The sequence below is a fragment of the Citrus sinensis genome, chromosome 2 (genome assembly GCF_022201045.2).
Source record: "Citrus sinensis cultivar Valencia sweet orange chromosome 2, DVS_A1.0, whole genome shotgun sequence".
Classification (NCBI taxonomy): Eukaryota; Viridiplantae; Streptophyta; class Magnoliopsida; order Sapindales; family Rutaceae; genus Citrus; species Citrus sinensis.
The window spans coordinates 25,632,178-25,654,214 of NC_068557.1; the positions used below are offsets into that span (position 1 = coordinate 25,632,178).

Genomic DNA, 22,037 nt, shown 5'->3' on the forward strand with positions numbered 1-22,037 from the left:
ACCTTTCTTTTTAAATTTGTATCAATTAGCCACTTTTGTACTAACACCGTTAAATAATTTAAATAAAATGATAATTTTACCCCTAAATAAATTAAAAGACCATTTTATTTTATAAAAAATTTGAAAAATAAAAAATTATAATTATAAAAATACCCTTAAATTTAATAAAAAATAAATTCCAAAATTAAAATTTTTATTTTTTAATAAAAAAATATAATTATAAAAATAATTACAAAATTTTTGGATATAATAAAAATCTCCTAAATTATTAAAATTTTGAGATTTATTTTTAATAAATAAATTCAGTTATTTAATAAAATTTTGTGAAATTATATTTTTTAATAAATTAATTCAGTTATTTTTTATTAAAATTTTCCAAAATTAAATTTTTTTAATAAAAATAATTATTAAAATTTTACAAAATCTAAATTTAATAAAAATAAGTTGAGCACCTCTACTTGGGATTTATTTTTTTATTAAAATTAGGGGTATTTTATAGTTACAATTTTTTTATTTTTCAAAGTTTTTATAAGATAAAGTGATTTTTTAATTTATTTAGGGGTAAAATTTTCATTTCGTTTAAATTATTTAATGGTGTTAGTGCAAAAGTGGCTAATTGATACAAATTTAAAAAGAAAGGTGGTGCAGAGAACATGTTAAAATTTTATGGTGGTTGGATGAACATAAAACAAAATAGAGGTGGTGTAATGATAAGTTCCCTAACTTTAAGTTACAGCTACCCAACCTCAATATCAAATGGACCCTTAGTATATATCTTCCCATCCCAAGTTAGAGAATTTTAGTCTTTAGAGTCAATCAAAATTTTGGATATATTATGTAGTTCTCACCTCTCTTTCATTAGGTGAATAATTAAATTTCCTAGCTAGTGGCTAGTATGTATATGATAATTTTGTTTTCAAATTTATTTGACAGATTCATCTAATTTTAAAGTCAATTTTGGTTGCACTTTCACATTTTTTAAAATATTATAATGAAATTTGATGTTAAAAAATTACCATGCAATGTTAAGTTTTGTTCGTTTAATTTAATTAGAGTGATTTCATGTAATTGTCGGTAAGTCGCTCCATAAACTTTTTATCCCAATTCAATATTTTGTTTCGGTTAGCAACTTTTTTTTTAGCTTTTATTATTAATTTCTTTATTGTTAAAATTAGATGATTTTGGAATTTGAATGAGTGTTGGCCTAACCAAATGTCAATAATCAAAGGGCAAACAATTCGTGGTTTCGATTAAAACCTGTTAATGAGGATGTGGACAGTCTCCACGCATCCCATAAACTTTTCACTTTAGGGCAAAATTTTTGTCAATGTGCTGAACCATATCTACCCTCTAGTTCCAACAAATGAGGATGGTTTGGCATTGAAAAAATTCAAACTTGACATTAAGAATCCGCAATCTTTAAATAAACTTGCATGCAAAGGAGACATAAGAATCATAGCCCCATTTCACAAAATATTGCTTCATAAATTGCTTAGTTAATAATATGCTATTCTGGGTCGTTAAGAATTTCAAAATAAAACTGCCAATCAGAGAAATTGTGGCATTATTCCTTTGGGATGGATTTTCAAGAGGCCTATACACATAGAGGGTTTTTGATCCTGAAAATCTAGGGCATGCAATAGATGAACAAAAATTACTGTTTTAAACAGATTTTTCTCATGATTGTAAAACAACTCTTTAGATTGTGAGCACCCCACAATGGCCATATTATAGGTACAAATTATTGCAAACTAAATGGAGAGATAGTTCAAGTTGAAAATGAAGGCATTTGGAATTAAGATTAGAACCAGAATTATCATTGAAATATGAAAGACAAGAAAGCCTTGAAGAGGAGAAAAAAGTAACCCTGCTATGCCCAAGCTAGATATGGACATGTGACCTATGCGGAAGTGTAGGAGTCACAAACTTGTGCATATTGACAAGACTGTACGTGTTCTTGATGAGAATCTATTAACGTAAGGTCATTAGATTAATGATTATTTAACACAAATACACAATATGATCAAAGTCTATTTGATGCTTGAAAATCGCAATTTTATCAGTTAGATTACAAGGCAGATCACAAAGGCCGCCCTTTTTTTTCCCCGGCGCGGGGGGGGGGGTGGGGGGGGGGGGAAGGAAAAGTAAAAAAACTTGGCTTGACTCCATAGTTGCATATTCAATCCAAGATCTCTTATATTGTTCACATCTATATAAGTGAATTTATATTAATTTGAAAAAGAAAACCCTTTAAAGAATGACATAAAACTTTTCATATGGATAGTCATCAACAAATAAATTTAACAAAAATGTTTATAGCGCCAATGTCCATACTTTATAAAATATGAATTTGAACAATATATACATTATTTATTATTTTATCATAGCATATTGTTGCTTTGTGCAAAACAATAATGTAGTATTTTGTTTTACTAGAAAATAGCTAAAGTATTTGTATTTTAGCTAACAGCACTAACTTTCGGAATGGAGAAGTACTATATCATTCAGAAATTTATATAGATGGTTACGTGGTGAAATAAGGCCAAATGTCACACCATTATGAAATCAATTATTTTGTAGTACTAAACCTTATTTAGTAGTGTGGTTGGACAAATATATATTAGAAGTTACGATAATTGTATGGTAATGAAAATTGAAAAGCCTGTTTACTATTTTTATCAAAACAATTTTTAAATAATCATATTTACTCTAAACTTAATTCATAGCTACAAATTTTTTATCTATATAACAATTGTGACTTAAAAAGCCACGTCACCTCAATACCAAAAAGCAACTAAAACCATTCCCCAAAACCAATTATCAAAATCATGTCGTTTCCAAGAAACTATCATGCCAAGGCCATGAATTAATATTGAATCTTTGATTTCGACCATAATTAAATCAAAGTCTTGGAAGTGGTCCTACGTACTAGATATATCAACTAATGTGGACCTACCAAAGATGCCAAATCACTATATCAATAGCAAACTGACAAATGGCAACAATTTTGAAAACCTTTATTTTCCTTTTTAGTTTTTAGTCATATCGTGGAAAAGAAATATGAAAATTATATGTTACCCATAATTGCTATATACAAGAGGTCGTATAATCAAATTGGATAACATGCAACTCTTTATATACATGTATATATCAAGAGATTGGGAGTAAGAGAAAGTTTCTTAAGGCTTGCTTTTCTGTAAAGCGCTGAGTTGAAGAGTTGCTAAACTTGTCTAATGGCATTAGAGAATCGTAACACATCTGATGATCAGCCTGCTGGAGTCATGGGTTTTTTCTCAAATGGCAGCTTTTTTGATCATCATCAACAGCCTCAGCTTTGCATGAGCTTTGCTGATAACAACATTCAAAGTGAAGCCTTAGTTGTTCCTTCCATAGGATTGATAGCTGATTTCAGCCATGATACCAGTAACGGAAAGAAGGCGGCGGCGCATACTGTTGAAAGTTTTATGAATTTGTCTCCCACTCCGGCTTCTGGAAGTGGGTTGTTAAGTGTAAATAATAAGGTTAATTAATTACTAGTCTTTCTTTTATTTATTAATTTATTTCTATCGTTTCTTGTTGAGTCGTTTATTTTGTGTAGGGAACTGGCATGCAGGGCTTGAGTGGAAGAAAAAGAAAGAGAAACAATGAGAGAGTGGTGGAGAAACCAAAAGAAGTGATTCATGTAAGAGCAAAAAGAGGTCAAGCCACTGACAGTCACAGTTTGGCTGAAAGGGTATGTTTATATCATGTATCCGAATATTTTTCTCATTATATTAAAATAAATAATAATTTAATTTGAAGATATATATCACATAGAAATATATATACAAATATATGATTCAGCAGATGCATCTTAATTCTAGGTGAGAAGAGAGAAAATAAATGAGAGGCTGAGATGCTTACAGGACTTGGTTCCAGGATGCTACAAGGTAAGAATTGCTGTTATCATTCTTTGCACTAAAAAAGGAAGAAAAAAATAAATCTCAAGTTATAATAATATCTGTCTTATGAATGTGCAGACAATGGGAATGGCAGTGATGTTGGATGTTATTATTAATTATGTTCGATCTCTGCAGAATCAAATTGAGGTGCATCCTTGTCAAGAAATTTTTCTATGCCGCCCGAAACTATATATAAAATTTTATCACGTCTTTTCTTTACATTAATATTTGAGTAACATGTATTGCCAATTTTGTACATGTTCTAGTTTCTCTCCATGAAGCTTTCAGCAGCAAGTATGTACTATGACTTCAACTCGGAGCTGGATACAACAGAAACAATGCCGGTAGACCTAAAATCCTTGAGCACAAATTCTTATAATATATGTTTTGATTTCTTGAATAATTTGAAAATGTAATTGATTCTTTTGTTGATGATGAAGCTGATTTACTTAATCAATCAATGATTTATAAATTGGGAGTAAATCTAATAATTAAAGACTAATATCTATTTATGTTGTAGGGGACAAATGAATGTGATGCACAAGACATGGAGAGGATGGTGAGAGAAGGGTATGGAGGCCCTTCTTACTTCCACTCTGCTTGGTCTCTTTGAATGCAAGACTTAAATATAAATTTCCTATGTTCTTGCTTATCAAAAGAAGTTGCAAATTAAACCCTGTTGTATACACCATATATATGCTTATGGCAATAAACAATAATTATAAAGAAAAGCAAGGATACTGTAATCTCGTATTAATTCCCGTATAAATATAATTAATGCATGTACTCCACTAGTAATTATTGATTGGATTTGGTTAATGTTTGATTACTCTCTTCGGTCTTCGTTATCGAATATTGAGTATCAAAAGTCAGCAGATTATTGTCAAGGACATCGAGAAAGATACAAATTGTTAATTTGGTTGCTAGATATATGTAATCCTTTATCCAATGAAAGACACATGAATCTACTTTTAATTTTTATCAACAATTATATGGGATCCCTTTCATGTACCATGATAGCGATCAATGATGATATTGATAAGCTATGTACATAAAGATAATGCATGGATCCCACAGTTTGATTTAGTCACATTTATATAATTAAATTATGTTGGCAAATAAACATCTATTGTATATGGTTGAGAAATAATGGTAGTTACGGAAAAGAAAGTACAATGAATCTATGAAAGAAGTTGGGTGGGTGAAGACAGATTGAATTATATAGGGCCACGTTAATAATATTCTGCTTCCCACAAGAGAATTGAGTGAAGCTGATCAACACCTCCCTCACAGCCATAGGATCATTTTAGCTAGCAGTAGTTCTTATTTTCTTTCATATGATTCACGAACAGTAACACCACGTACATCACCCAGTTAAGATCACGTATTTGAATTCTCATGCATTTATTATTGTTTTTTATCCACCCTCATCATATTCATCACGTTCCACGTGTTAGACTATGATATAATTGGTCAAATAATATTATGCTGCATGATCCAACTCCATCATGAGGAGAAAGCCACATCAGCCAGGGGGTCCTTATTAATTATGATTCACTGGCGCAAAGAAGCCCATTAAGGTAATTCATCTCTACTAGTTCTTACTAATTAAATATTAGTTTGTAAAATTAATTTATAAAATTAATCAAATCCCCAAGCCCAAGTGATCGTGATTTGTGAATGTGCTGTAAAATCAGTTTAGCTAAACATGATTGCATGAATCGTTTGATCTTTCCTAATTTGTGCTCATTTGTGTGCAAATAGCATTTTCCTTTTTCAAAGGGTAGGGACAATATTTTATTTACAACCACAATGCCCAGGCTCAGGCACCCTAGCTAGCGTGTTTGCACTACGAGAAGTTGGTAAGCCCTGGTTAGCCAAATCTTTGAGAAAAAAATAAAAATGAAAATAATGTAAACCTTCTCACAAAAAAAAAAATTGTTCAATGTATCAAACAAATTTCAGCATATCAATAATATAGTTAACATAGTCCCGCCCCACCCATAAACTAATTATACAAACTCTCACATATAAACTGAAAATAATGGATAAATAAAATAAAAAGTAATTAGTGTTCAATGCGGACGTAAAATTGAGATACTTAAAATACATTTGGAATTGAGGTTGGACAATTATAACTTAAAAATTACAGTACTAAAGTGTTTAATAAACACTAACTGCTGTAACTTTTAAATTATGTTAATATAATTTTTTATTTATATAATAAAAAATTTATTATATCTTTAATTATTTTATCAAAATTTATATTTATTATATATTATTAACTTTTATTTAATACTTATAATTTTTTTCTACGGCACAGCACCTCAGCCCCAAAACCCTCAGCAAATAGTAATTGTACCATCATTAATTATTGTGCAGTAAACTATTAATATGGTCCCTAGCATTTAACAAAATATCACTCCAGTGAAAAACTATTATGAGTTAGTCATTTGTGTTCCGCAATGAATGTCAATTACACGTGAATGTTAAAAAAATTGAGAGCATTAAACAGAGTCGCATGGATTTTTTCGCCCATTGCTTCATAATGATAAATCATCTACTAAATTTCCAACTTCCCATTTCTCCACCATCTTCGAAGAAGAAGAAATGTTGCAGGCTTTTATCTCTCCTGCGCACGTGAGACTCCCGACTGCACGTGTTCAGGCTCCGTTTCTCCCCCCACCAGTCGCCTTTCCCACCACTCAGCCTCTGATGCCGCCACGTGTTCTCCGATCGCTAGCCGCAGTGAGGAGGTGCCGTTCGCCTGCATTCCTTGACCTCAATGGTGGCAAAGGGTACTTCCATTAGCTTTTTTTAAGCAATTTTATTTGAGGGGTTCTGATGGAAATTCTGAAATAAATTTATTGCGCTTAAAATTTAGTAGTCTGGGCATAAAGTTTACATTTTTGTTGTAATTATGTGATATCACCTCACCCAAAAAATTTATAAGCTTTTATGTTTGTAGAATGAGTGAGTTTCATGATGTTGAGCTTCAAGTCCGAGATTACGAGTTGGATCAATATGGTGTTGTCAACAATGCTGTCTATGCTAGTTATTGTCAACATGGTAAGAATTTTTTTTCTTTTTCTCTTCTAATTAATTTTGTCAGAATGTATAAAATTTGAGGGACTTATTGGTTGTAAGTGTTTGCTTATTCTTGGATTTGTTATACCGTTGCTTACCATTGTTAAGTGTTTAGTTTTGATTTCTGCTTAGATGTTGATAGGCCTTGCACTACCATTGCTTACCATTGTTAAGTGTTTAGTATTGGTTGCTGCTTAGATGTTGATGGCCCTTGCGCTTCATCTCTTCACTAAATATATTAGATACTGCCGGTGTTTTGGGATCCTAAAGACTAATGATTTTTGTCTCTACTATTAGATCGGGTTTTTCAGTGTTCATTTGCTTGACATTATATAGCTTAAGATGACACTGTATTTTGATTTTTGATTATGAGTTTGTTGTTTGCCATCAGAATCTTGAGTATAAATTAGCTCGCATTGACGCATCTGTTTATCAGCTTTTCGTTTTTTACTTCGCCTCTTTTCTTCTGCACTACATGATTTACAACATTCAATTCTCTCGCTCCCTCCCCCACTTGTCCTGATCTTGCCTTTCAGTCTGATTTTGAGCAACACTACTGGAGTAAAGTCAAAAGGGGTTTTCCCTTGTCAACAATTCACATGCGGTGCACTGTTGTGACTGTCTCCATTTTCCTTCATGACAGCCTCTACTAAACACACTGGAGTCACTTTCTGTGGCTTTTGCTGTTTCTTTTTAAGCAGAATAGCTTGTAATAGTTTTTTTTATTTGTGATATATTGTTGTTTAAAAATCTTATTTCAACCTCAAACATAGTGATTCTTTTATCATTGATTCATTTATCTTCATGTGTTCCGTCACTTGGTGGTTAGTATTAAGTTGATGGCTTTGAAGTATATCCTTGTGGTCATTTATTTGTCAAAGTAGCTCATCTAGTAAAAATTATGTTGTCCAGACTAGCATATGCTATCATTTGTATACGTGGCCGCCATTAGTTATCTGCCTATCATGCATTTGTGTGTGTATGCCAATGCACCTCTTCTCTTCTATTTAATGACTAAAAGAATATCGTTTACATATCAAGGAATAGCTCTGTTAATTTTATGTTGTTAAAACACTATTGACATAGAGTGAACATTTGTCCTTAATATATGTTAATCAGGTCGGCATGAATTTTTTGAAAGGATTGGCATCAATTGCGACGAAGTTGCCCGCACTGGTGAATCATTGGCGCTGTCAGAGTTGTCACTCAAGTTCCTTGCACCTCTGAGAGTATGCCTTGATATTTAAACTTATGACTGTTAAACCTCTTGTCTACTTACTTATCGATATATTTAGGTATACAAGTAAGGCACTATACCTTATGCTACAACACCATGATCCCCTGATTGGTTCCTTGCTTTTCTTTGAGTTAGATATTAAGGTGAAGCTTTTATTGTCATGTACCGACATTTGACTAAAATATAAATAGAAATCATTGGTTTTGAAATCCATTAAAAACCTCCCTTGCATTTTGAAAATTGTTATAGAATTATCTAATTTATTGGAGGATTCCCACACATTTTGTATCTCATGTGTGTATCTGTTCTCATGGTGTTTTGCTAGTAGAGTGGGGACAAGTTTGTTGTGAAGGTTAGGATTTCTGGTGGTTCAGCTGTCCGCTTAATCTTTGATCACTTCATCTTTAAGCTTCCAAATCATGAGGTTTGTAGTTGTGACCCTGAACTGCACTTGTACTGTTGTACATAGTTTTCAGAAACTGTCATGATCCTCAGTAAGCACTCTTTAACTTTCTTGTGCAGCCAATTTTGGAGGCTAAGGGCACTGCAGTTTGGCTTGACAAAAACTACCGTCCAGTCCGTATTCCACCAGAGATGAGATCTAAAATTGCTCAATTCCTTCGCCAAGAAGAGCCTAAATGATTTTAATGCGACAATTACTTTGTGGAAAGAGTTCTTGGCTAAATATAGAGTCAATCTACATTCAAACATTCTTTCTCAGGACAGGTTTGTTAAGAAAATTTAACCCTCATAGGATTATCCCACTATTTCACTGATGTCTGATGCGTGAAATTTTTCTTGGCTGTGTTTTGGGATAATAAGCAATCAAACCTATGTCTTTGAAGAGTGTAAAAATGCGACCTCAGGCTTCATACCAGATTCTCATGTTATACGTTCATCTGATGCAAATGATAACGCAAGAGTGGTGATGTTATTGTACTACAATTTCCACTGCTGTTCTAACAACGAGGTTAAGGATTATCAAACCGATACATTCCACTATGGGAATGGGCCAATATTTCACAAAATAAGCCTTAGCAGGCTTCGAAAATTAGTTTGCGTAACTAAGATGAACCCATCAGACCCCGTGAAGAAAGGATAAGACCGAATATGAAGTGCATAATGAGAAATTGAGTTAGGATAAGACCCTTCCAAAACTCTTATAAAACCCTCTTTTCTATTTTAATTACAAAAATAGCCTTTACGTTATATTATCCTTCGGGAAAAAATTCCACAGATCTTGTCTTATCATGCTATAACAAAATTTAAAAATTTTCTTATTTAACTTTTGAAATTTTTATTTCAGTTTCAGTTGTCTCGTGTAATCTAAAATCATCTCAATAAACATATTATCCACGGTTAAAATAAAATATAGAAACCTGAGCCCCCCCCCCCCCCAGCCTTTTTCTTTTAACGCATTGAAGATAGGTGAACTTAAAAATGTAGGGACTTTCGTCAGATATTTGAAGCGGTGTTAGAAGATTTACACCTGAGAAAGGTGACGCGTAAGTTTGCAAACAGACCCTGCACACAGCACACTCGTACAGAGTACAAACATCTAGACTGGTCCTGTTACACCAGCTGGTTGACACGTGGTTGGTTTGATTGCCAGTTGAGATTTGCTATAAAGACAATATCATCTGCTTTGAATAGCCTACCCCACGATCGAACCAGAAGTATTTGGCTCTGAAACCCAAAATTCCTAAAGAAAGACCAAAGGAAGAAAAGGAAGAGAGTAAAAAGAGATGGACAAGAAGAAAGTGATGGTGGCTATAGATGAGAGTGAGTGTCGCCACTATGCTCTCCAATGGGCACTTGAAAATCTAGGCGATGCGATATCCAAGTCTGACCTTATCATCTTCACTGCTCGGCCTACTGAATTTATTTATGTTCAGGCTTCCATGTTTGGTGCTGCTCGTAAGTCTCCCTTTTCTTCTTTCTTTGTATCTTATCTTGTTTTGAATATTGGATTTGTTTGCTTGATTAGATTGACTCTGTTGCTGCCTTTGGGGAATTTCAATCTTTGATTGATTGATTCGCTAATCGCCATCACAATTGATGTGGAGTGTTGACTTTGATTACACCTTTATTAGTATGTAATTAAGCGGCACCTATGAACGTGTGCTATGTCATTTCTCACAACAGTTGGGACAACTTTTTATGTGCAGCATTACTCTAATTTCTATCATTTAGTTCAATTTCGTGACTTTCAGCACCAGACTTGCTTATGTCCATACAAGAAAATCAAAAGAAGGCTGCATTGGCTCTATTGGGAAGAGCAAAGGAGATTTGTGCTAAGCATGGGGTACACTTTTCTTTGCTGATACTTTTGTCTAAAGTCTTGCATGTTGCTTAGGGTGATTTAACGAATTATTTTTCTCTTTGTTTATATAGTTTTGTACCTATTTGAAGAAGGGATACAAGCAAAAATGGTTTTGAAATTCTTTTACCAATTCCATTCCATTTGCTTGTGCTTTTAATATGAAGTTATTGACATCATGTTGAAGGTTCGTATGTGTTTCTGGGATAACATCCTCTCTACTTGGATATCATATTTGTTATAAATGAAAAACACTTGGGTAAAACTGAATTCTTATGTGTGATGATGCCGCTTAAGCTCCTGTTACTTTCTTAACAGCTGATTTTTTTTTTTTAATTTAAGAATACCATCAGTTTCAGTGCAAACTAGTCTCGTATGCTGTATTAAAATTTGTTATTTGCCTTGGTTCAGGTTGTTGCAGAGACAATGACAGAGATGGGGGATCCTAAAATTGTCATATGTGAAGCAGCAGAAAAGCACAAAATCCAGTTACTTATAGTAGGTAGCCATAGCCGTGGACCTATACAGAGGTTAGTCTAAACTTTTGGATAGCTGATTCATTGCTTTCTCATGGTTATGTGTATGTTGGTGCTAGGATTAGTTGCCTGAATAATATTCTTCGACAAAGAAATTATTACCAACTATTTTGGGTATAGGGTACATCATGCAAATAATAATAAATCCTTCTCACATAGTCTTTGAATTACTAGTGTGGGGTTCCATCACGAATGTTGACAGTCTGAAACTATGACAATAGACGAAAGTTGTTAGAGCTGTCACTCATCTGCTGATATACATAGCTCTTTGCCAATAGATCCATTCTCAAATTTCTTAAGTTGCTGCCCTTTCTTTGTATAATTTTAAGGGATTACTTCTGCTTACACTCAATAAAACCCATTAAACCTTTCCATCAACTTTCCCTCTCTGTGCTTGCATTGCAAAGACCCTTCTTTGACATCACATCTTATCACCAGCAGGGGCAGTCTTGGATTTGGGTGCTAATTTGTACTTTAGCAGCTGCATGTTTATGCATCTTGGATGTTAATGCGCGTTTTTTGCAACAGGGCTTTTCTGGGAAGTGTTAGCAATTACTGTGTTCATAATGCCAAGTGCCCTGTGCTTGTGGTGAGGAAGCCAGTTGAATGAATGCACTCGAGCAAGATATAAGAAACTGAATCTTCAGCTGTAACCTAGAGGGAATAAAAAACGGAGTTAAGCGGTCATTACCAACTTGGCCTAATGAAAGTGAAATTAATTATTTGTTCAAATGTAGTTTGATGTTGTGGAAAAATGAGTGTTGTATAAAGATGTGGAGTTTGTAACTTTATAAATAAAGTGGATGAAGTAAGTTAAGGTGGCTTCCGTTTAATATTTGATGGATTGTCGTGTGCATCTTATTCTTTCGACTGCCTTATTGAAAGTGCCGAGAGATTTCAATTAGTCTTCTTTCACCGTTGATACCTTACCAAGTACGTACATTAAGTTTAAAAGCTCATTGTCTTAATGGCATCTCTTTGCTCTGAATCTCTGATGGTTTTTTTGTGACAGGATCATAATTGAATTTACGTTCTTCAAATGAGTGGGCGCGGATTGACTGTCAACGTATTGTTTCATTAACATCTCAAGGCCCCCTCCTCTCCTTCAAAAGGTGGGAAAAATAAAAAAGAATGTGTTGTTCTATGATGATGTTTTGTTCTCATCAAGCACATATAGTGCCGGCAGGAGTCAGGATTTAAATACTGACGGCAAGAAACTGGAAGAGATCCGAAGCCACCAAAGCTAATAATCACTTTGCATCTAATTCATTGACAATTATGAACAACCACCAACCTTTTTATACGTAATATGGCAATAATAAAAAAGAAAGAGTAAAATGCAGAGTACAACCGCATCCTTATGATTATGGGAACGTAAGTTGAATAGGCTAATAGGTTTAAGACAAAGAGATTAATATAATTGAAAATCCAAAGAAAAAACAAGTCTTATCCAAACTACACTGCATAAAATATCCTCAATAGCGAGTCCACTTCATCATTTGACTTTACAGTTATGATCTGGAAGCACGGGCCTCCTTATTTACCAGCTAGCTTATGCACAAAACAGCGTCTTCACCATCAAGCAGTTAAGTTAAAAACCTAGATGTTCATTTTACGCACTCTTCTTTTACAAATGTGATCGCATTTGTTTTGGAACCATTTGTCTATCCGTGTTCTACAACCCGAGAAAAAGATGGCAGAGGTCATTGTAGCCGCAGAACCTGCGGAAGGAGTGGGTGAGAGGAAGGTGATGGTGGCCATTGATGAGAGCGAGCAGAGTCACTATGCGCTCATGTGGGTTCTTGACAATCTCAAAGAATCAATATCCAAGTTTCCACTAATTATCTTCATGGCACAGCCGCCCACCAAGTCCGAGTTCGTGTTTACCGCACCTTTTGGTTATGCTCGCTTGTACTCTTCTGCTTTAACCAGTTAGGTCTTTATACATACATAAACACTCCTAATCGTTTCTCAACTTTCAAGCAACCTTGAGGATTAGCTGTATATGAACTATTTTCTTTTGTCTAAAAAATTTCTTGATTTGATATTGTGCATGTGAAGTAAGGTAACTGTTAGGTATTGAACTCATGGTAACCAGTTTCTAATCTTTTGCATACACAGCACAAGGTTTTGTCAACTGTGCTGAAGAAAAACAACGGAAGCTGACATTGGCTTTTTTGCAGAAAGTAAAGGACATTCTTTCTAGTCAAGGGGTATGGCTATGTCTTTTGATTCTTTAATGGAAAAATGTTACTTAGCATTTATATTTGTCTCATTTTTCCTTTGTTTTATTATTTTCTCTGATTGCCAAAGCAGAGCGTGTGAAAATAAAAGGTTAATTCTTATTGCTTTCCACTAATTTACAGGTAAAAGCATATATGGTTGTGGAGGTATGGGATCCTACAATGGCCATATGAAATGCAGTTCAGAAAGTGGATGTCAATCTACTTATTTTGGGTGAACATGGCCTTGGAAAAATCAAGAGGTTAATTAGTTCTTCCTCTTGTAACTTCAATAAAATACATATATATGGTGACTATTGTTTTCTAGTTTTTTTCAAACTGGGAAAACATTATTTCTTTGATGCTCACGGCTTTGGACAGGACATATCGTAAACTAAGTTAACAGACTATTCAGATTGGATACAAATAATGGACAATAAATAAATAAAATGAAAATCAGACGTGATTATTTTGCAATCTGAATTTGGATGCAAAATGAAACTACCATATATCCAATTCCCTGTATTACTAGGTTCTTTGTTTCAATATAGTTATAAATAATATATGTCATTATTGAAAGCTGGCATTAAGAGTCTGCTACGGGGCTTTGATAGGGAGCGTAAGCAATTACTACATTAGAACTCGAAATGTCCTGTTCCCGTAGTGAAGAAACCATGAGGAAGGAGAGTAAAGTTACATGTCCAAATTAGAACTGATCTTCTGTTTGTGTTTATGCTTGATGAAATCAGTTTCCATAAAATGTTGTCTGATATGATCATTCAAATGTAAGTTATTTGCATTATCAAGTGTGGGATAATATGTGGAACGTCTTGAGTGAATGCTAAAAAAGAGCCTTAATTAATCATTTATTGGTGGTGAAGCCAGTTGTAAATCAACAGCTAGCTACTGGAATCATGAAAAGGATAGCCTAATTGCAGCCGCAATTGCAGGTACGAGAATGAGCATATCACTAGAAGCCATAATTGCAGCCGTAATTGGGTTTGCATTTAAGTGGAATAAGTGCCTTGAGCCAACCATAAAAAATACAAATACCATAAATATATAACTCCCTTTTTCCCACATTGAATTTTCAATATTACTCCAAGTGATACCTCGCTCTCCTAGTCCTTCTCCATGGTAGCAATTAATTAAAGACACTGAGCTGACAAATTAATTACCAGAAGCAATCTATTACTCTTAATATTACGCTCTATTCCAGCAGAACCACGCCAATGCAATTCTATTACTTACTATTTCGACTATTATGCTAACAACGAATGATTTTCATACATAACCCGGATGATTTTTTACTATATATTGAAAATGTTGTACTATCAAAGTGTTTTATTTTGTAATAAAACTCATCTACTAACCTAATTAAACTTGGAATTGAAATAGAATCCTAACAAAATAAGAAGACTTTCTAATCATCATCATTATTGTAATTATTATTCACAACTATTAAAATAAATAATGACAATAATTAACTAAGATCATTTTAATAACTAGCAACAATCCATTGGTTCTAAGACAATGCAAATACATTAATGGCCATACGGCTCATTCTGATTCTGATTTCTACAACTAAAGTTAATAATTTATTCTTATCTATATTTCTCATTTCGATTCAAGTTGATTCTCAATATCGATTAGCAAATGAACCATTAATGTATAAAGTATATGTATTTGTGGGGGTGAGACTATTTGTGAACAACATCCTAATTGGAACAACAATATAACCACAACACAACGATACCGCAACAACAAAACAACACATAAACACCAAAAAGAAAAAAAAAACATACAATCACCCTCAAAGCTATTCACCGAATACTTCTCCACAAGCTCTTGCCAAGGTCAAACTAAATTCAAGAGTGAATTGTAGTTGGTTGAAGGTTTTTAGATGCTGCTTTATTGAAGGATCAACTGAAATCAGCTGCAAGGTGGAGAATGTGAAGATATAGGCATCTGAGTTTTTGGACTCAAATGCAACATGAAAGGCATTTTAGGGGCATTTGTGCAGTTTAACTTTAGTTAAGGGGGCTAAATGATGTTTTGGTGCTAATGTGGCAGAACTAGTTATATTCTGTTACTATATTTCCAGAGACGCCAGCATTAAAATGAGCTGACCAGCAGCACCTGATGCATGAGCTCTTTCTTCTTCATTTGTTGATCTGCGTAACGTCTTCTGTAAAATCCATTGTATTGTGAGTGTTTTTGATCAATAAAAGAGAGCAGATTTTTCTTCACAACTTGCTTGATTACTATATTGTGCAATCTTTCTGGAATTGTTCTGGGTTATAAATTTCTTGTTCTGATTCAGTTTCATTTAGCTTAATTCATCAAGATTCGTGAGTATCATTTGGTAAAGAGTCAAAAGCTTCAACAATATAGTTATATCATATACTATAATAGTGAAAGCTGACGTTATCAGTTTCCTACGGGTCTTTGATCGGGAGCGTAAGCGATTACTGCATTCAGAATGCGAAATGTCCTGTTCTGGTAGTGAAGAAACAATGAGGAACGAGATGTCCAAATCAGAACTAATCAGTGTTCTGTATGTGTTTATGCCTGATGAAATCTATTTTGGATAAAATATTGTCTGATATGATATTCAGATGTAAATTATTTGCATTATCTAATTTGGAATGACTACGTGGGACGTCTTTAGTGAATGCTAAGAGCCTGCTTATTTCAGAAGTAGTTAACAGAGTAATAGCTTTGACCGCAGAATTCTATTACACTTTCGAAGAATAACATTTTCAACATTTGCAAGCAATGCCCCCAAAACTGAAAATTAAGTTCACTTATGCAACTTCGTAATAACTCCATGCGATCAAATCTGGAGGCATGCTTTGATAAACGAGGTGGAAGCAAATACATTTTCATCCAAAGATACGATTAAGAGTGGCTGCCAGTCGAACTCCACCTTGAGCTAACCGCAGTTTTACTATGGGTAAACGAGAGTTGAAATATTCATCTGCAAGCTCTTTCTATGTTATTTTTCCAATATATAGGAATGAATTATGAAGATGCATAGTAATTTCACAAGAATTTATTGCTTACCTTCTAGTACTGATCCTTCACTTACACCTTTATAAGCCCAGTCGCAGGCCGCTTTGATGCCTTCAGATGCATATCTGCAGAAAGAACCCCATTTCAATTATATATAATTTATCGTTCTCATTGTAGATTTTTGGCCTGAAATGGGGCTTTTGGGACAATAAATGTTTATCCAATTTCGTTTTGGTTTTTTTTTTTTTTTTTTTTGTGGCTAGGAATTAAACTTATATAAAGGTTGAGGACCATACACATCCGGGCAAGCTGTATTGTTTGCGCTGCAAGTCTCCCATTTTTTTACTAGATCTGCCCAGTCAGTCTGTTATTTTCATTATCATCAAGAGAAAAATGTTAAAATAGATCATGGAGTACAAAGATAAAAATATTAATTCAAGTACTGAAAAGGAATTTTCAGCTGGCAAAATTTTGTGAGGTGAGATACCGTAATGTTCTGCTGTATTGCATCAACAAGGCCATCGATATTTGAGTTATAGAACCTTTCTTCTGCTGTTTCAATTATGTTGTTATCCCAAACCTGTATGCTTCAAAATTAGTATACAGTTAAAATTTTAACCAACTTGCGTAGTGGTTTGGAAATGAGTCTCACTCACATGGTGAAGAACTTGCTTTCTTGTGTACCAATGGACATCAATTGTATTGCCTCCCCTGTCTGAGGTAAATCCCACATGCAGAGGCTGCAAAAATTGGATGAATAGTACCATCTATGCTGGGCTAATAATGCGTTCTTGTTGATAAATTTAACACAATGCAGCGAATAAACCTGCGTTCTTATTATCTTACCTGATGAATGTCGCCGATAAAATGAGAAAGGAAGAGTAGTGCTTCTGTGAGGTTATCTGATTACAACATAGAATATCGTCCACCAAGAAGAAAACTGTTTAGATAAGTGGCCGACACTAGTATTAAAGTTAAGTCTTTAACGGAGAGATTGAGACAAAGGGCCACAAGGGGGGTTCATCAAAAATCATGAACTATTTGTAACAAGAACAAAAACAAAAGGCTTGAGGAGAGGATTTACATTCAGAATGAGAGGAAGAAGCAGAGTTGTAGCTGAGAAGCTGGGTCGTGTAATTGTTAATAGCCCCAGCAACGCACCTTCCTTTTACCCCATCTTCATCCTTGCAATCCCCTAAAGATCCAAAACATCAGCGTGTCGAAACATGTCAATGAGTCTTGAGTTAAACTTGATCTATAAGTCGTTAGGCTTACTGTTGTACTGGTATGTGCAGAGATTATCTGGGGTGTCAATGAAATGAAGAGCAGAAGACCAATGATAATGAAACTTGACATGGTCTGCCCACGTGCACACACTTCCCAAGTCATTATCTGCTGATTCTGGAAGCAGTTGCTTCACCGCATCTGCTGCGGCTTCGCTCAGCCGAGACTGGAAACACAACATAAACCAAATGACTCAAAAGAAATTAAAGGAAAGCCTGGAAACTAGCAACACACAAGTAAGATGATACAAAAAATAAAAAACCTGAGCAATTCTGCAAACTGCGACATGCCCGTCATTGCCCCAACAGTGAATTACTGGAAAGAGAACAAAAAATGAGACACAAGTTAAAATCTGGTAAGCCCTGAGACCCTCCATTTTTATTTTTCTTATACGGGATTTCTCTTGCTTGTTTTATAGATATAGTAAAGGAAACAAAATAGAAGAAGAAACCGAAACGTTATTGATGATGGGTTGGTGTGAACTGTGTGAACAAGAGTACAAGACGACTGACTTTCTTGTATTTTTGGTTTGTACATTTGATTGTCATTTTTGGAATGTGACAACTGATAATCCTTTTCTTTTTTCTTTTTTTTCAATGTTGAAATCGAAAGTGTTAGCGTCAGGATATGAATCTACGTGCTTGGTAAGGAAAGGAAAGGAACCTAAGAAGGAAAACAATTTGAGTTGGCTAAAATGATTGTAACGTTATTGGATTCATCAAAGGCAGGAGCATTCCAAACTGTATAAGAAAAGATTCTGCATATGAATTTAATAGAAATATATTAATAATTATCAAGATTCTAATTTTGCTTTTTTCGCTTCGGTTCATTTTCTTTTCAGATGAAATCCCGCAACTAGGTCAGTTGGTGTATGGGGGTATGGTGTTAAGCGGTGAACCAGCATCTAGTTATGGAGAAATTTTAGAATATATCTGTTGTACCATGTCAGTCATACAACAGCAAATAATATTATGATATGTATGCATTTATTTTGTAAACTATCATGCAAGTGGTGATTATATTAGACTCAATTACACATGTCATGCATGCATTAATTGATTGTAACACAACAGATGTATTCTAAAATTTCTCCTACTTATGTCAATTACGTATGAAATAAAAGCAAATTGATCGTCATATTAAAATAAAATAACAGTTCTTTCTTTAGTGCGGGCATTCGGATATTATTATATTAAAGCACAAATTTGTAATCATAAACATTGCTGTTTCAACTCTAATAAATTCGCATGGTTATGAGAGTTCTATAGTGCATTTTATAAGTGATCTTCGACTTCATCTAGTGGGCTTGGCAGGCTGACTTGCCTCAAAAGTCGGGCTACTAAATGGGCCTCATACAACTCATTTGACAATTAGTTTGATGGTTTTATGGAGCCACTAGCACCCCCGTATTATTCTCAAAAAACCCCATTTATATAGTTAATGGTTTCTTTTTTTTTTCTCTAGTTAAAAATAAAGCAAAAAGAAAAAAGGGTGTTGTAAAATTTTTAGAAATATGATTAGTTTGGTAAGAAGAATATGTTTAACTTTAAGGAGAACGTTGAAGTGCGAATAAATAAAGGTTATTTAAGGCAATAAAGAAAGATTTACAGAAATAATATATTAATCATAAAATTTGTAGTGGAATTTATTCAAAAAAGAGGCGGGACGAGGATTAGTAGGAGGACAAGAGGGTGTTAATATCGCCATCAACGCTGTTGGGCTCAGGGACCTTGGAATAATATTTGAACAATGGATTAAAAGGATAATGTCAAACGTAATAATAATTAATCTTCCATGCATCGCACACATAAATATTATAATATATAATTGCCTTCATTGAGCTTTGATAGGATCCCTGGTTTTAAATTATTAAACCTAGTGTTGAGTAATAATAAATTAATTACATAATATAATATAATAACCTCCTACCTAATACGAAAACAAAAACATATGTAAAAGGACCTTTAATTAATTGTTTTTTTTTATTGATATTTGAACTTTTGGGCATAATCCGGTCGGTTCATGCTGGTGGATCGATGCAATGTGCCTGACGAGTGATGACACACCGACCTTCCAAATGATCATAAAAGTTAATCAACTTCTTGTTCACATTATTAAATATATTTATCACCCGCTCTTCTAAATAAATAAGTCGATAATGACACTGATTAATTTGCATAGATAATTGACAACCAAAGTGAAGAAATCATATTTTAGTGATCATTTTAACGTTGAAGAAGCAAAAATCATTGTGTATTATTCGCAAACGATGAAGACACTGGCAGAATATGTAATTGAAACGATTAAACTTATAAAAGCTAAAACAAAAAATTGTCACTATTAATTTTAAGTTGTCACTATTGATTTTTAATTTTTTCCAGTGTGCTAATTAGTAATAAAATCAATACTCTCATGTTAATTTAATTTTTTTTGTTTAATTATATTCATGTAACCTAAGTTAGGTAGTTGTAAAGAAAAATCTATTATATTTTATGTAAAAAGTCATTTTTACCCCACATTATCAACTTTTATTTTACGCTTATTTTTTTCACAATAGTTGTAATTACAACATTTCAATATCAAACATGATCTAAGAAGTTTTCGGCAAATTTAATATGTTTTAAGATATGACAAAAGATGTGTTTGAGACTGAGGTTAGGCAGCTGTAGTTTAAAAGCTACAGTGCTAAAGTATTTGATAAACAATAACTATTGTAGCTTGAAAGCTATGTTGATATGATTTTTTACTTATATAATAAAAAATTTATTATATCTTTAATAATTTTATCAATATTATTATGTAAAATTTATATTTACTACATATTATTAATTTTTGTTTCATAATGATATTTTTTTTTCCATAGCAGCTGTAACTTAAGAATTACAGCACCTCAATATCAAACAGGATCAAAGTCAATTTTCATTTGGTGACACGATAATTAAAGTAAAATCATTTATGTATGCGTACATTATTTTTATTATTATTATTTAATTTAACCATCACAATGACTAGATATTTACTCATAATAATTTTCAATACTTAAAAAGATACGGGATTAAAGTTAGTACGTACAACCTAGGTTTGAAAATTTTTCTTACAAAATTTAATGTTATAGTCAAATAATTCAATAATCTGTTAAACAGCGGAGAAACAACATCAATATCAGCCATAAAAATTTGTTCATCAAATGGGAGACCATTCAAACAAGATAATTTTTGTCAACAAAATATAAGTTGAAAAAAAGCCAATTTCCCAGAAGAATCGTGCCCTCCAGAAGTTAATTGAATTAATTTTTCTTGTAAGAGTTCTGCCAAAAGATATAAACGATAGTTTAATCTATTCAAAATCGGGGGGAAACGATTATGTACATCTGGCAAGATTGCAGTTTTTAGACTAAGACAAGATTAGGGTTCATTTGAAAATTTTACTTGTCAATAAGAACACATTCAAATATTTGACCTGCGTGGATGTGGCACGACTTCAATCCAGGACTAAACATTTATCAAGCTTATTAATGGATACTTCCCATATTTTAAATCAAAGAAAAGACGCTAATATTTTTTAACTTTACGTATTGTAAAATTATGAGTAATGATATTGTCTTGTGACATATTAAATCTTATTAATTTACAACCTGAAATTCATTTCACAAGCATTATGAGTTCATAATTGTGCTCCATAAAGTAAGTTGCATTGCATTGCTCGGCAATTCACTATGTCTAATTGAACCTACATATAAATTTATTTTAATTATCTGAATTTAATATTCACTGACAGAAAAAAAAAAAACTAAAACAATTGAAGGTTTTTTTCTTATAATAAAATCAATATGAGAAAAATTTTTGATTGCTAAAAAAAACTATTCATTTGGAAGTATATTTTGTCAACCAATCATAATAATATATATGACAATGGATGAATAAGGAGTATCATTATCAAAGACTCTTTACCAAAATGGACCAGCACAAAGCACTCTTACCTAACCGTGTAATTTTTTCTTAACTTGGACCACTGGATTGGTGGAAGCGTACAAAACCTCATGATCCTCGTGTCGCTTGATTTTGATCACAATTCGGACGGTGGTGGAAAATAGGGACCACCAGCCACTAATATATAAGATCACCAAAATCCCAAAAACCCACAAAAATCAAATAATACGTAATCAGTAAGCTGTAAAAGCCCAAGGCTCTAGAAAGTAGAAACCCAAACACTACAAATATTTTCCCTCCCTCCACAAACAAAGCCATAAGCTGTCCCCACGTGTCAATAATATAGTGCATTTAACCGCCACGAAACATCAAATGAAATTAGAGGATCATGATAATTTAACTCCGTCTGATCATATGACTCATCAGTGACCCCAGTTTATTGATTAAAACATTTTTTAAAATACAA

General features: G+C 33.4%; 5 protein-coding genes across 7 annotated transcripts; 4 read left to right on the top strand and 1 right to left on the bottom strand.

The window, feature by feature from the left end:
• Positions 1-3,114: 3,114 nt before the first annotated feature.
• LOC102626850 (transcription factor bHLH75-like) lies at positions 3,115-4,770 on the top strand. Of its 2 annotated transcripts, none has more exons than XM_025095420.2 (6): positions 3,115-3,521; positions 3,614-3,733; positions 3,864-3,929; positions 4,020-4,088; positions 4,208-4,285; positions 4,462-4,770. In XM_025095420.2, exons 1-6 carry the CDS (start codon positions 3,234-3,236, stop codon positions 4,552-4,554), a joined length of 714 nt encoding a protein of 237 aa, XP_024951188.1. In that variant the 5' UTR covers positions 3,115-3,233; the 3' UTR covers positions 4,555-4,770. The 2 variants fall into 2 exon arrangements, with proteins under 2 accessions (XP_024951188.1, XP_024951187.1); XM_025095419.2 differs by having other exon boundaries at positions 3,116-3,521; positions 3,599-3,733.
• A 1,696-nt stretch (positions 4,771-6,466) lies between these two features.
• Positions 6,467-9,210, top strand: LOC102621919 (hypothetical protein). The gene is made up of 5 exons (XM_006468650.3): positions 6,467-6,739; positions 6,910-7,010; positions 8,148-8,257; positions 8,594-8,689; positions 8,788-9,210. The coding sequence occupies exons 1-5, from the start codon at positions 6,552-6,554 to the stop codon at positions 8,905-8,907; spliced, it is 615 nt and encodes a 204-aa protein (XP_006468713.1). The 5' UTR covers positions 6,467-6,551; the 3' UTR covers positions 8,908-9,210.
• Positions 9,211-9,893: 683 nt separating this feature from the next.
• On the top strand, positions 9,894-11,956 carry LOC102621334 (universal stress protein A-like protein). Its single transcript, XM_006468648.4, has 4 exons — positions 9,894-10,182; positions 10,479-10,570; positions 10,997-11,115; positions 11,650-11,956. Exons 1-4 carry the CDS (start codon positions 10,011-10,013, stop codon positions 11,729-11,731), a joined length of 465 nt encoding a protein of 154 aa, XP_006468711.1. The 5' UTR covers positions 9,894-10,010; the 3' UTR covers positions 11,732-11,956.
• Positions 11,957-12,101: 145 nt separating this feature from the next.
• Positions 12,102-13,859, top strand: LOC102621622 (uncharacterized). 2 transcript variants are annotated; one of them, XM_015527313.3, is made up of 3 exons: positions 12,102-13,052; positions 13,243-13,334; positions 13,488-13,859. In XM_015527313.3, exons 1-3 carry the CDS (start codon positions 12,815-12,817, stop codon positions 13,536-13,538), a joined length of 381 nt encoding a protein of 126 aa, XP_015382799.1. In that variant the 5' UTR covers positions 12,102-12,814; the 3' UTR covers positions 13,539-13,859. The 2 variants fall into 2 exon arrangements, with proteins under 2 accessions (XP_015382799.1, XP_052291060.1); XM_052435100.1 differs by having other exon boundaries at positions 12,102-13,019.
• Positions 13,860-15,874: 2,015 nt separating this feature from the next.
• Positions 15,875-18,107, bottom strand: LOC102621066 (endonuclease 2). The gene is made up of 9 exons (XM_006468647.4): positions 17,905-18,107; positions 17,634-17,808; positions 17,443-17,553; positions 17,205-17,260; positions 17,015-17,098; positions 16,846-16,938; positions 16,655-16,722; positions 16,410-16,483; positions 15,875-16,323 (listed from the first exon to the last, which is right to left on the bottom strand). Exons 1-9 carry the CDS (start codon positions 18,016-18,018, stop codon positions 16,229-16,231), a joined length of 870 nt encoding a protein of 289 aa, XP_006468710.1. The 5' UTR covers positions 18,019-18,107; the 3' UTR covers positions 15,875-16,228.
• Positions 18,108-22,037: the final 3,930 nt, after the last annotated feature.

Excerpts from the sequence above, each read along its gene's own strand:
- LOC102626850 (XM_025095419.2), top strand. The coding sequence starts at position 3,234 with ATGGCATTAGAGAATCGTAACACATCTGATGATCAGCCTGCTGGAGTC. Across the intron at positions 4,089-4,207 it reads CTCTGCAGAATCAAATTGAG|TTTCTCTCCATGAAGCTTTC; the intron begins GTGCATCCTTGT and ends TACATGTTCTAG. Across the intron at positions 4,286-4,461 it reads ATACAACAGAAACAATGCCG|GGGACAAATGAATGTGATGC; the intron begins GTAGACCTAAAA and ends TTTATGTTGTAG.
- LOC102621919 (XM_006468650.3), top strand. The coding sequence starts at position 6,552 with ATGTTGCAGGCTTTTATCTCTCCTGCGCACGTGAGACTCCCGACTGCA. Across the intron at positions 7,011-8,147 it reads TGCTAGTTATTGTCAACATG|GTCGGCATGAATTTTTTGAA; the intron begins GTAAGAATTTTT and ends TATGTTAATCAG. Across the intron at positions 8,258-8,593 it reads AGTTCCTTGCACCTCTGAGA|AGTGGGGACAAGTTTGTTGT; the intron begins GTATGCCTTGAT and ends TTTTGCTAGTAG.
- LOC102621334 (XM_006468648.4), top strand. The coding sequence starts at position 10,011 with ATGGACAAGAAGAAAGTGATGGTGGCTATAGATGAGAGTGAGTGTCGC. Across the intron at positions 10,183-10,478 it reads TTCCATGTTTGGTGCTGCTC|CACCAGACTTGCTTATGTCC; the intron begins GTAAGTCTCCCT and ends CGTGACTTTCAG. Across the intron at positions 11,116-11,649 it reads AGCCGTGGACCTATACAGAG|GGCTTTTCTGGGAAGTGTTA; the intron begins GTTAGTCTAAAC and ends TTTTTGCAACAG.
- LOC102621622 (XM_015527313.3), top strand. The coding sequence starts at position 12,815 with ATGGCAGAGGTCATTGTAGCCGCAGAACCTGCGGAAGGAGTGGGTGAG. Across the intron at positions 13,053-13,242 it reads GTACTCTTCTGCTTTAACCA|CACAAGGTTTTGTCAACTGT; the intron begins GTTAGGTCTTTA and ends TTGCATACACAG. Across the intron at positions 13,335-13,487 it reads ACATTCTTTCTAGTCAAGGG|GTAAAAGCATATATGGTTGT; the intron begins GTATGGCTATGT and ends ACTAATTTACAG.
- LOC102621066 (XM_006468647.4), bottom strand. The coding sequence starts at position 18,018 with ATGGAGGGTCTCAGGGCTTACCAGATTTTAACTTGTGTCTCATTTTTT. Across the intron at positions 16,723-16,845 it reads CAATACAGCAGAACATTACG|ACTGACTGGGCAGATCTAGT; the intron begins GTATCTCACCTC and ends TGAAAATAACAG. Across the intron at positions 16,324-16,409 it reads TGAAGGATCAGTACTAGAAG|ATGAATATTTCAACTCTCGT; the intron begins GTAAGCAATAAA and ends AAGAGCTTGCAG.